The sequence below is a fragment of the Priapulus caudatus genome, unplaced genomic scaffold (genome assembly GCF_000485595.1).
Source record: "Priapulus caudatus unplaced genomic scaffold, Priapulus_caudatus-5.0.1 Scaffold17, whole genome shotgun sequence".
Lineage (NCBI taxonomy): Eukaryota > Metazoa > Priapulida > Priapulimorpha > Priapulimorphida > Priapulidae > Priapulus > Priapulus caudatus.
In genome coordinates, this window is record NW_014577078.1 from 1,195,621 (window position 1) to 1,209,833 (window position 14,213).

General features: G+C 42.1%; 1 protein-coding gene across 4 annotated transcripts in view; it reads right to left on the minus strand.

The window, feature by feature from the left end:
* Positions 1 to 14,213, minus strand: part of LOC106810809 (MAGUK p55 subfamily member 6-like) — a 53,126-nt gene that overhangs the window by 22,395 nt on the left and 16,518 nt on the right. For 2 of the 4 annotated variants that reach the window (XM_014814266.1, XM_014814273.1), the window contains exon 2: positions 5,427 to 5,736. The exons of the other annotated variants lie outside the window; for them this stretch is intronic. In XM_014814266.1, the coding sequence (XP_014669752.1) occupies positions 5,427 to 5,496 (70 nt within the window). In that variant the 5' untranslated portion in view covers positions 5,497 to 5,736. The remainder of the gene's footprint in view (positions 1 to 5,426; positions 5,737 to 14,213) is intronic. 4 annotated transcript variants of the gene reach the window in all.

Below are 14,213 nucleotides of genomic sequence, written 5' to 3' on the forward strand. Positions count from 1 at the left end.
ACCAAATACGGTAGGTCAGCGCTGAAACAAAAAAGTTTTGACAATCGTCCGTTACTACCATGTCCTCCAGAAAATGTCTGATATCTGACCTTGCACCGACTGCCCTTTGACGACTGTGACTCCAATTTCGCAGGCTGGTGAGTTCCTCCCATCACACTATACATCGACTATTAAGCGCGGTAGTAAGCGCGTTGAATTTGTGCCGCAATTCCGGTATTTCCTCCTATACCTTAAGTTAAGGAAATATTCCCCTGATCCATTGACACTTATCTTGACCTTTGACCTTGACCAAATTTCGACATCCCGAGTCAGCGCCCGCCCCCCCCCCCGACGTCCACAAATTATCAAGACCGTCTGTCGAGGCGCTTAAGATTTGTGCCCAAACTTGGTTGACAACGGACGGACGGACTGGACAATCATGCGATTCTACAAATTGCATGCCGACTTGCTTCAGCTGAGCTAAAGAGAGGTATTATATATCAGGAGTGTATAATAGGGAGGAGTGTGACATACAATAAACAAGGAAATTCGTCATTTACTAGCCTTATATAATACCTACGATTTACTACGCGTAACTCATCCAACTTGAGCTCAATCGGACACAGTCATTCGCCCATCATCGTACGAAATCTTTCCTCGTAGACACCCGCAATCCGAAGAACATACCTAAAACTACGAACACGATTCTCCAATCTTTTGGCCATTAATCAAGCCGTAGAGCGCGCCTATGATTCAGAACAACAAGGCAAGCACGATTGTGCTGCCCGCTGGCGTGTGGTGGTGGTGGTGAATGTAGGGAAAATGTGGCGTTGTGGCTCGCGAGGAGATTGGACATCGACGGCGAAAGCATTAGACGCAACGGCGAGTGCTATTGTAGCCTGTATGCTGTAGCTCTGGAGCCGTGCAGGGCGACGCGGAAGCATTGCGTGCATCTGTTTGTTATGTTTGTTTCTCGCTGTAAGAAGCCGATAAAAGCAGTAGATACTAACCCAACTTCAGGTAGTATCTATGCGATAAGTGAAAATATCAACAGGCACCGCGTAAGAATAATCCTAGAAAAGACAGAAGACGAAAAACAGCCACGAAAAGATTCGTGAGCTGCTGACAGAACGCCGAAATTTAAGAAAGTTGTGTTGGCGCTGTTGAAATGACACCGACGTGCGAAGCATCTAGGCAGGCTAACATTAGAAGCAGTGTTCGAGTAAGAGCTCCATCTCGACCACGGTGATGGCGTGTCGTGTTGCTTGAGCACAGTAGACAGCGACCTCACACGTCCTGGTGTCGCTTGCTCATAAACATTGTTTATACACGCGTTATACACGCTGGCGCTGAGCCGCAGAGCTGCTGCTGATTGCGGTTGGGGGGGGGGGCATACTAGCTGCAAATAGGTCATGATTAGCTCGTCTATGGTTGCGTCGATGTCAAATCTCCTCGCGAGCCACAACGCCACATTTCCTACATTCCAACAGAGCAAACGCAGCGGCAGCGGGCAATCGTGCTGCCTTTTGTCTGAATCATAGGCGCGCTCTACGGTTGATTAATGGCCAAAGATTGGAGAATCGTGTCGTATGTTTTAGGTTGTATCTTCGGATTGCGGGTGTCTACGAGGCAAAGATTTCGTACGATGATGGGCGAATGTACTGTGTCCGATTTGAGCTCAAGTTGGATGAGTTACGCGTAGTAAATCGTAGGTATTATAAGGCTAGTAAATGACGAATTTCCCTTGTTTATTGTTGTCACACTCCTCCCTATTATACACTCCTGATATATATAGATTTGTTACGTTTTTTTATATTTTATTTGGTGAATTTCAGCCCACCATGAAAAAATAATTAAAATATATTTGATCTGTAACCTACATAGGCTTCCGTGAAGTCTTCCCGTCCATTTGCGCTATTATTATCATCTACCATAGTTTATTCTGGATTTTTACTAAACTTTTAAATGTAGTAAAAAATTTTAAATTTTTAAATTAACGGTGAAGTGGCCGAAGTACATACTAACCAGTCAAAAACAAAAAGAAACATAAGATTCCCCCAGGTGGGACTCGAACCCAAAATGCCCGGTTTAGGAGACCGATGGCTTATCCATTTGACCACTGGGACGTTATGCGTAGAAAGCATCATTCAGTCATTCGAGATGTTAAGCTGTACGCACTGCCATCTATTGTCGAATAGTAAATTAGTAATTTTTTTCAATGTTTAACTTTTTAACTTTTTTTTATTTTTGTTTCAGCCAGAACCACCTCCGAGACATGCTGATTCTGAATATATTTTCAGTTTTCCTCTAGGCTGCGTAGTTCTCTAGTTATAAGAGTACACACAAACTCAACAACTTTATATATATAAACTAGCGGGAAACCCGGCGTTGCCCGGGGAAATCAGTGGCGTTACTCAGTTGGTGACCGCTTGGTTGAAAGAAAAATACCCACAAAATCTAACTATCTATCTATCCATGCATCCACCCATGCAAGCATGCATCCATCCCATTCCTTTCCCATTGCACCGCATCCCATCCCATCCCATCCCATATCCCATCCCATCCCATCCCATCTCATCACATCCCATGCCATCCCATGACATCCCATGCCATCCCATCCCATCGCACCGCATCCCATGCCATGCCATGCCATGCCATCCCATCCCAAACAGTAAAAAATAATAAGAAATCAAAAGATAAGACATTAAAAATAAAAAGTAAAAAGTAAAAAATTAAAAATAATACATACTAAAGAGGTAGGTAACGGGGAAAAAAGGAAGAAAAGAGGGAAATAAGTTCCCAGCTGGGACTCAAACCCGGAATCCCGGTGTAGAAGACAGATGTTCTAGCAATTAGGCCACTGCGCCGTTATGGTTATACACCATGGATTCACACGTACGTGATGTTAATCTTTACGCACCGCCATCTATTGATGAATATACTACTTTATATATATAGATGAAGTATATGGTCGTGTTCTACTTGGATGTCTACTTGACAGTAAACTGTAATACTACTAAGTACTGTATTAGCTTGAGATGTGTTTAAAATACTTAACTTTTTATTCTAAAAATGCAGTACTGAATACGATCAGTCCACAACACATGGGCCACCATCGAGTTTAGAATTTACATATCCGGGTTCGTGTTAAATTTATTATATGATATACACACTCATGTTTGGTACAATTTCACAACCCGTGCTTCGAAAATATGTTGCGCCATAGATGCAGCTACTGTTGGAAAATCAATGCACAACACTCACAGCATGGAATAACGTTATTTCCGTATGAATACGGCACTCCGCGAGAGCTTCTGGTAATAAATTTTTTTTTTATTCGCTACCGCTTTTAGAAATATTCAAAGGTCAGCGCTGCATGTGTGCCCCGACATGGACCAGTAAGGTGCAGCCGGCAATATAACAAATCTAACAGCCTACTCTGCAGAACGATGGCCACTCCGTTTCTATGGCAACGAGACAGAAAACTAGCGTGCGTATTAGATATACCCGGCGAGACTGATGAGTCATAGGGCGACCACCAACCGTTATTCTCGTGTGAGAAACAGCATCTCAAAGTGTGCCGATGGAGGGTTGTAGATGAAATTAAGAAAATGATCAGAAGCATGAATAACTGGGCGATTGTAAACTCTGCACCGATGCTAATAATGTAACATGTGAGAGGCTGATAACACAGAAGCGGTGCTGACAGAATGAAAGCATCAGTGACAGATCACATAATTATGGTGACATTTGTTTCTAGTTTCATGTCACTCAATTGTTTATTTGTAAATTATTCATCTAAACTGTATTGTCGGCTTACATATGTGTGTACCTTCAGGAGTGAATATATCAAAGTTGTGTTTTTATTCACCCCACCCCAACAGTTTGTATTATTATGTAGTAATCGTTGTAAAGTAGATGTATGCGTGTATTCATTTAGTTACATTGTAGCAGGAGTAGATAATAGGGAAGGAGTGTGACATCAATAAACAAGGGAGATTCGTCATTTACTAGCCTTATAATACCTACGATTTACTACTCGTAACTCATCCAACTTGAGCTCAAATCGTAGACAGTAAATTCGCCTAGTATCGTGCGAAATCGTTTCCTCGTATACACAAGCAATCCGGAGATACAGACTAAAACGTACGACATGATTATCCATTCTTTGGCCATCAATCCAAAAGTATTCCCCGCCGAACTTGCAAACAAAAGGCAGCTACTAACGCACTGTCGCTCACTCGTCGAGGCGGTGTGGCTCGCAGGGAGATTGCGGTGGGCGTGCGTGCGTGGGGGGCATACCAACTGTATGCCGGTATGCAGGTATGCCGGTATGTAGCTGTGTGCCGGGTCAAAGGTTATCTCGCTGAGTGTTGCGTCGATGTCCAATCTCCCAGCGAGCCACACCGCCTCGCCGAGTGAGCGACAGTGCGTTAGTAGCTGCCTTTTGTTTGCAAGTTCGGCGGGGAATACTTTTGGATTGATGGCCAAAGAATGGATAATCGTGTCGTACGTTTTAGTCTGTATCTCCGGATTGCTGGTGTATACGAGGAAACGATTTCGCACGATGCTAGGCGAATGTACTGTGTACGATATGAGCTCAAGTTGGATGAGTTACGCGTAGTAAATCGTAGGTATATAATAGGTTATAAGGCTAGTAAATGACGAATTTCCCTTGTTTATTGATGTCACACTCCTTCCCTATTATCTACTCCTGATTGTAGCTATCAGTACTCACTATAGTAAGAACTATAACGCTACCACATAGGAAACGAGTGACTAACGCTTATTCGTGTACCTAATATGAGATTTTAAGAAATAAAGAAATAAAGGAATTAACCTTAGCCACTCTTTCTCTACAATGACACAGTTTATATTGGAAAGAAATAGCCAGCGGGCTATTGCCCGTAAGCAAAACAAACCGGGGCATCATCCCACCCCTCAATGTCTACTCGCGCGTACTAGTGCTGATAGGGTCTATGTCCCCCAGGGTACTGCCGGAACGTACCCTGGTACTAAAAACTACTATCTAATATGCTGGACCGTACCTCGCCTATACTCCGCTAACGAGTCTACCTCGCCTACGCCTACTCCCTAACCCTAGCCATAACCCTAACTCTAACCCTAACCCTAACACCAACCCTAACCATATTAGCTAGATAGTTACCATGGTACGTTCCGGTATACCGGACCGTACCCAGGGTACGTTCCGGCAGTACCCTGGGGGACATAGACCCTATCCGCCGTACTAGTAGTACTAGTAGTACAACAGGGAAAACCCCCTCACACAACGGAAATTCACTGCCAATCGATAGCAAATATGACTCCGGAGGCGTTTCACTGCCGCACGAACCTACACAAGCGAAACAACCGCACTCAACCGAAGCCTCGCAGCAGAAAGAGCCGCGGGTAGGTGACTGACGAGTGGAGGTGTTCGGTATACTTACATCCTCGCTCGTTGTTCTTGTTCAGCTTATCCGTGCTCTCCATCAGCCGGGCCTGCTCTGCGTCCCTCATCGCACGCGTCCGTGCCTCCTCCCAGTACGCAGAACGACAGGCGTCTGCAGAACGACAGGCGTCTGCTGTATTGTCTATCTGGCGTTGTACACACACCACTTTACAGCGGTCACCAGCGTCGAGTGACCGTCTCGGTGCAGACGAGGCCAAAATTCTCCGAGTCTGAACACTGGGTGTAAATATAGCGTCTACGTTTATCTAGTTCGGCAATGATATTCAATCGTAGGCGTCCGAAAATCGCTGTAATACAAAGCAAAGCCGTTGCTGTAACGGTGAACTCCAACCACATAAGTCATAGGCATTCACCGCAGAGACGCATGTACACTTGTTCGGAACGCTAGCTGGCCATTCATCCAATTCCATCATTCAATTCCAATTCATGGGAATTAATTCAGTTCATCCAAGTCAGGGAATACTGCACATTTTCGGTCATCTTCACCGCGAGCTGGCTAGACGTGCCTGTCACACATATGCTGCGAAGACTGCAACTTGTTTTGCAATGATTCTCGCCCACGTAAATTGCAATTCACGTTTATTGTTTACGCAATCGACCACGTCTAACACCAGCACTAGACAAAATGCCAAGACTATGAGCGAGTATGTCCACAAAATGAAAAGCCCAATAGATCTGCATGATTTAAGCCATGTGACGACGGTTCCCTATACAACCAGAAATCAATGGCTCGCGAGTTCACTAGCGTACGACACGATAAATGCCTTCCATCCAGCCACTCTGAATGAGTACTGCACGGTTATAGGCTATGTTAATCAATCACAATCTTGGAAATACCTATAAAATTAATAGTTATACCGATTTCTGATGAAAGCTTGGCGTTTTCATGACGAATTGCTAGAAAATTACTGAACTTGCTCCACACGGAAGCTAGCCAGCATTTTAAACGAAATGGCACTTGGCTCTCATTTCTGATCGAAAAGTCAAGCTGTACAAATGCATGCGTTCAAGAATACTTCTCCAGGGGCCATTGTAGATCTCATACATGTCTTTCACTTTCATGCCTCCCTAGTCACCGTAAGGCAATGCGACGATGATGGGGAATATCAACAAACGAAACGTCACGGAACATGAACAGGTAACATTAATGAAACCAAAAAAATGTCAGTGGAACAACATGATTACTGATGGATGGATGCGACTGATTACTTATTTACACTGATGACGCCACCAGCAATGTTAACAATACTGGTGCTTGATGATGCTGATGATAACCAATGATGACGATGTGGCGATGTGGCGATGACATTGATCCATAGACAATGATGTAATGCATTATAAATATAGGCCAGTGTAGCTGATAACCACGTAAGCATAGAAGCTTTCAACATATAATCATATAATCAGGAGCGTCATAATATAGATTCTGTGTCTATATTATGACGCTCCTGCTATAATGACATATAGCTATTTAATTCGGGCATTTATGCATTTTACAACGTTGCAACTTTTAACACATTATCTCCTTAACCACGTTAACTAGTATGAGGATTAGAAATTATCTTTTATACACTATAACCATGTATCTGTTTCTAACCAAAGTTTACTCCAGCTAAATAAATTGTATTACGATGCTTATTATGATGCATATAATACACGATATATATTCAGCTTATTATTGTTAAAATTGTGCCCAGTGACTAGTTCCAATCTAGACCTAATCTACAAAAAATTCACAATTTTTGATTATATCTAAAAAGCTGCATTGCTTGTCGGGATCTTTTAGTGTCAGCTGCTGCTAGTGTCAGCTGCTGCCAAAATGTTCAGAACAACACGCATATATAAGAAAAGCTGCATGCTTTTCTTATATGCGTGTTGTTCTGAACATTTTAGAAATCGATCACGATAGTGACAAGAATCTGCAATTTTGAATTATATAGAGTACATATTATGCTATAAACACATAAAGGAATACATACACACATAAAGGAATACAGCGCAGAGACGTAATATAGAAATAAATCATGCAAATGATACCTCTCGCAATCGTGAAATTGCAGTGGCGATTCAGTGTTAAATGATGATGATGATAGGTAGTAATAACCCACAGAAATATTAAAGAAACATTATGTGTCAGTATACCAACAGTTTAAGTATCCGCTATCTTGTTTCCAACGGATCTCTATAGCGGTCTAAAAAACATCTGAACGACGAAGAGAACAGAAGCATCGCGGAAAGACAGTTTTAAAGTTTTACCAACCACTTCACCAGCTAGCACTGCGAGCCGCAATGACCTAGAAGTGTTAGAGCTGATCAGAAATGTGTGCACCACTGATTTCGATGGCACTCGAGAAACGAGTCATAGTTACAGGGCATGCAGCCGAACGGCCTCTTCAGACCATCTTGCCAATACTAACATAGTCATTGCCGATAACCACGAGCCTGTGGGATGGTAAGACACTAAGTGCTCAAGGAAATAGCGGATGTCCCAACGAATAATACATTGCGTGAATATGCATGTACAGGTTCTACGTCTACCTATATACTCCAGTTTTACCGGCTATCCGCGGCTGCGTGTCCTTTTACTATTGATACCAACTTCGCATCAGTGAAGAAAAGCTCAAGAACTGTCATCTTTTGTCTGTAAACGTTTCTTCCCGATGTCGATTTGAAACAATTATTACACACAGTCAAAAACTCGAGCTGTATGATATTCGTCGGATTACCGTTCATGTTAATGAAATTAATGAAATTCGTTCATATAAGTAATCTGGGATGGAAACCTCGTTGTAGGATTGTCTATGTAGCAGTGACTGAAACGACATTGTGCGCAGGTAATGACACCCGTCTGTGGCGTCAAATCAGCTTAAATGCGTGTGAAACGCAAGACGTAAAACTACTTTACACAATAACAGTTATAGTAATAGGTGATATTATGTCACAATAATAGCTGATATTTTGGAACATCGGCGGCACAATACAGAAACCTACCGCCTTAAATTCATTACACAACTAAGCTCCCTTAGAAAATCATTATATGTCTCCGTATCACGCTATTTCGGAGGCATGAAAACGTCGAAAGTTGCAGAATAAAGTAGACTAGTAGACGAAAGTGCAATAAACAAGTATCAAGGGAAATCTAATTCAGTTACAGCCGAATATAGATTTTCACGTGTAATAAATCGTCGCACGTCAATAAGAAACCTTGCGTGCTTTTACTGGCCGACAGTGTTTGTTTTTTAAAGGAAGCACAAGCAGCACAAGTGGCATGGAGAGGTAGAACATTTTTCAAAGGTAAATAACCTAACTTAAAACCCTTCGTCATCGATCTTTATTATTGAGTCACTTTTAAGAAACGATGAAACACGTAATATGGAGAAAAAATGTCAAGTTACACAGTTTTTTACTGTCATAAACCCTACGAAAAATCAAACGCTACAGCAAAACACATTTGTGATAAGCGTAGAAAAATGAAATCTGACACGCAATTACCTAGCAGCCACTAAGAGATACTGATGTTGATACAATCTGTAGGAATTGAATACTGATACTATCAATCAACTTGTAAAGCGAGGAAACTGTACAAGCACGTATGTCTAATTCAGGAGGCTTACCTCCAGAATGTGGCAAACCTTTTCCGCCGAGAAGTGGTTGTATATGCGTAATGCGATTCCAAAGAGTTTCTCATGAGTTCAAGAGGACTACTGCATAACACCTCTCACCGTGCGTCTCTCTCGCCCTCCCTCCCCCTCTGTCTTCCTTCCCTCTCCAATGCTTGCTGAGAATACCCTCCCCATCTTCAGCTAGCCCGTATAACGACCCCCACGATTTTGTTAATTTCGCCCATAATCTGACTCACCCTCCTGCATGTGCGTTAGGCCCGCTGCCTTCCTGCTCGCTTGCAACACCACCGCCCACCCTCTGCACACTGTAACTAACGATGCTCAAGTCACGTCAAGTGTGCTTCAGTCGGCAAACTGCAGGACGTGCTGCACGACTGTCGCTGCTGCCACTGCATCTGGGCACGTACGCGATGCCACCACCACCCATGACCGTTACAAGTAACACCCACGACCCGATGATTAACCGATTTTTAATCTTGGTAGTAATGACCCTCCATTACGCTGCCCAGCGCATGCATATTATGAATAATTGAGTGGCGGAGCCAATGTGAGCGTGGTATTCGCACCAAAGAGCTCGGAACTGTCTGACTGTACCATGGCTTCAGTCTAGCAGGCTACATATGATAATGGCGCTAACAGCTATATAATGATTCAATCAGCCCTGGGCGAAGGCGTGTACGGGGAGGGGTATGGCAGAAATCACTATTCAGATAATTGATTCGTGCGCCCTACATGCAGTGAGAGTAACATGCGAGCGGCTATACCACGTCTACTGTCGACTTGGTGGTGTCATGCCGCCACGCCGAGTGATACCATGTAACAGTATACATAATAAATGTCTGTAGCCATGTAGCTTATGGATTGATGCCATGTTGTCGCTGAACTAACGACGGGTCATAATTGCTGTCTCGTATTGGACAAAGCAGAGAAATCGGTTGTTGATGCTGAAATGGCAATTCCTTTGTGACAATAGTCTCTCTCTCTCTCTCTCTCTCTCTCTCTCTCTCTCTCTCTTGCAAAAGGGAGCTGTTTTAGTGTCAGTTAGTTTTAAGGGTGCCATATTTACGTAACCGCGACGTTTTTGCTTAGATCGAGCCGAAAAGTTTTTTAAAGTCGAGTTTTCAAGTGTTTTTCAGCTGTTTGCAGTCAGGAGACAACCTAACGCGCGTGTAAGTACAACTTGTCCTTACATGGTTAGCAGCAATGTCGTGGCCGAGTTCCCGAGCTATGATCGGCTTCTAACCCTTTTTGGATATTGATCCAGCTTTATATGCAGATATAAACCAGTCGTTGTTGAGTACAAGGGCCTCGCATCCGAGTATAAAAATTGTACACTAATTGGTTACTATATTTAACCTATTAGATACCTAACCTATATAACCTAATTAGAAGCTAAATAGTAAAAGAAGAGTAAATTGCTCGGGTTACTCAAAGTGCCAGAAGAGGGACTTTTAGCATCAGTCAGTCTCGACTACAGCCTGGCATTCCATTCAAATGCCCAGTTCTACACTCAGTTCTACACCCAGTTACTTTCACCATTTGATAGTAAGAGTAAGCAAGTTTTAGGGGGTAAAAGGGCTATAATTTTACCGCGGTTAATTATGACCCTTTTTACCCAATCAGGGACCTTGTTACAAATAATTTAACGGTGGATAAATTATTTTCACTGCGGTAGAAATAATTTAACCACGGTAAAACTATTGCCATTTTACCCAATCAAAGGGCTTAATTGTTACACATAATTTAACTGCGGATGAATAATTTTTATCGCGGTTAAATTATGTGGAACAAGGTCTCTGATTGGGTAAAAAAAAGCCATAATTTAACCGCGGTTACATTATTTCTACCGCGGTAAAAATAATTATTTTTGAGTACGATCGCCAACCATAAACGTTTGGATAAGGTGCCCTGAAGCTGTCATATTTACCCTCACTGACCGGAGAAACCATAGTACTTCGCAGAGCATGACAATGTACACGTGATGTCCTCGAAGATAAACTCAGGCTTTCAATTGAAAATAAGTACAATATTGTGAAAGCACACACAAAAAACTCACCTGGCCCATGGGGGGAACTGCCCTACCCATTGCCACCCAGTCCAGGATCCTCCCCCACTATAGTGCGACTGCTGCCACTGAGAGTCAGTACGTGATAGTACTATACTATATATGTGATATATGATATATATATATATATATATATATATATATATATATATGATATGATATGATGATGATATATTGGGCGCGTGCTCCTACGCGTGCTAGGCCGGCTTACTCAAACCCACCGACAGTCTGATGCTGAGTATTACATAAGGTAGAAGCGAGTAGTTCAGGCCATATTTTTTGCTCAGCAAGCTAGCAACTAGCAGCTAGCTGTAGCTGCATGACATGCATCTCATAGGAGCTGACAATTGAGTTGTGATATTAAAGTATTGCCTTGCTACTGTTAGTAGAAGAAACATGTAGCGAAGCGCATATATATGATATACATGAGTGCTAACCAGGGAATGGCTGTAATCAAATTGAATGGTACCCAGTGTATGTGAATGGTCATGGAACATGGAGGCAATCACACTGGTACCCGTACATACTATTCTGATAAATTACGTATCATATTAAATTGTAAATCTCATGAATACGCTATATTATATATGACTTAATCATCATTCTGTTTCTCATAATATTGTTGTATTATATTTTATTTCTCGTGAGAGGTCCTCACAACAGCAACTCGTTTCCTAATTTAATCCATAAAATAATAAAACAAAAATAAAACAACTCATGACACTCTAAGTTTAAAATTCGTTTAGTGCCTTTTCGCATGAGAGAAGGATAGCAAAGTATAGCATAAAAATTCAGCATATTTCATGCATACTTTGATCGCTACCGATGCAGCACAATATTGAGCTCACAACGTCTTCCTGACACTCACTGCAGGTTCGCATCACAGTGAAGATAAAACAAGTGCCGCAGAGCGACAGCGCTCAACTGACGTGTACTGTAGTCGGGTATTCTTCTGATAAACTCACTGGCAACCGAATCAAGTGCGCCCTCCCGTCACCGCGTTCGCGCTCAGAGCATATATCTAGGATACTACTAATACAGATCTAAAATCTATGATAGGCCTTGCTAATTGCTATACCGGTAGTACAGTAATAAAGATACAGCTGTCAGGGCGTCAAGTGACAAGTGACGCTCAAAAAATAGGAAAATAGGAATTTCAGATGTGAAATGAAAGTGTCAATGACACTGTAGCTCACCACAAACAAGGACACAAATGAGTGAGTAAGAAGAAGTCAGTTTTAATTGAGCAACCATCGACGTACATTATAGAAACGATTGCCATCTGTATATCGCAATAATTTATAAACCAAAATAAATCACAATTTGTGACCGTAGATGGCACTATACCCACTTTGTAGCGATGGCATTTGAAATAAATAGGTTATGCTGCGTTTCGACATGTTTTGTAAAACTTTACTCTAATATAGACGTTTTATCGGCAGGGTGGAGAGGAAATACCAATTTTGCATTAAAGATATTGTCAATGAAATCTTGTAAAACGAACCAGACAAGTGTGACACCACACTGTTATCTGCGTGTCTATATAATATGCTATATAATGCCAAACCTATCTAATTTGCAATAATCGTAGGGTTTTTTGTAAATATCAAATCCCCTAGCCCTTATTCATTCACATACGCAAAAATGAGGCAAATCCGTTTTGAACCTGCTGACTAATGGCAATTCCGATTTTTGCCAAAAAATTGCTGTGGCTCGAAAGTATACGTCGGATACAAAATAGGACGTTTAATATGGGAGCATAGCAGTAACAACTATACCCAATTTCAAACATGTGGGTCAAACGGTTCCTGAGTTATTGTTGACCGTAGCGAAATGTTGACGAACAGACGGACGTACGACGGACGACGACCCATGGCAATAGCTCAGCTTGACGATGTCAAGGTGAGCTAAAAATAGGAGGAAAATTTTGGTGAGAAAATACATGTTAAATAGGAATATTTGTTGCGTTAGATGGCCTCCCAACACCCCTACAGCCGTCCCGATCCACCACAAATGGTTTTATTAATATACATATTTGGAGTTACATCACATGCAAACAATATTTTGAGGTTTTAATAAGAAATGCATGTTAAAATTGATAAGCAGTTTATACATGCATAAGCACCCATACCTGTAGACTACTCCAAAATAGTATGACGTACATGTATACATGGGCGGATCCGGCTTTTTGAAAAATAGGGCGTCCAGTAAGAAATAAAGGGCACTTTTATAAAAAGGTGCCAAAGGCAGCTTATGGGACGTGTCTAAGGCACGTTGCCACTTAGGGGGGGGGGTTAGGGGGAACTCCCCCAAGAAAATTTTTAAAAATTGGTGCATTCTGAGAGCATCTGAGCAGTAATTTTGATGTCTAGAATGCAAGATGAAATTCCAAATTTTAAGCAGAAAATGATCTTTTATGTGGTTTCCCTTTTTTGGGGTAAAAAAGGGGGGTCCGGACCCCCTGGAACCCTCTTCTGGATACACATACCACATTCAACTGAGAAACAACTGTACTGAAATAAAATTTGTGATAGTAAAGAGTATATTACGTTAATTAAAGTAAGGGGTGGGGGTCTGGGGGTCCTCCTCCAAGAAATCTTTGAAAATTGGGTCCCCTGAAATGTAAATTCCTGCATTCTGAGAAGGATACACGTATACAATTCTGGATTCAGAAAAATAAAAAGCCCTCAAAAATAGGAAAAAATAGGAATTTGTCCAGAAAATGGGAGAAAATAGGAATTGCCCATAAAAATAGGAAAAACTAAGAAAAAATAGGAACTTGACGCCCTGAGCTGTGTATCTTTGTCGAGCGCGAGCGTAGTGGTGGTGGTGTGGGAGGGTGAGGGAGGGTGGGGGAGGGGGCAGGTGGAGTTGGCTCTAATAGCAAAAGCAGTTCAGCCCTTTGTTAACAGTCAACAAATCCATGTCTAACCCTCCTCTTGAGGGTCAAAAGGTTATCAGACACTTACTCTTTGCACGTCAGCGGAAAGTACATTTCATGGTCCTTTCAATAAAGTGATAAAAATGATAGGTCAGCGCTGAAACAAAAAAGTTTTGCACTCGGTCCGTTAGACCA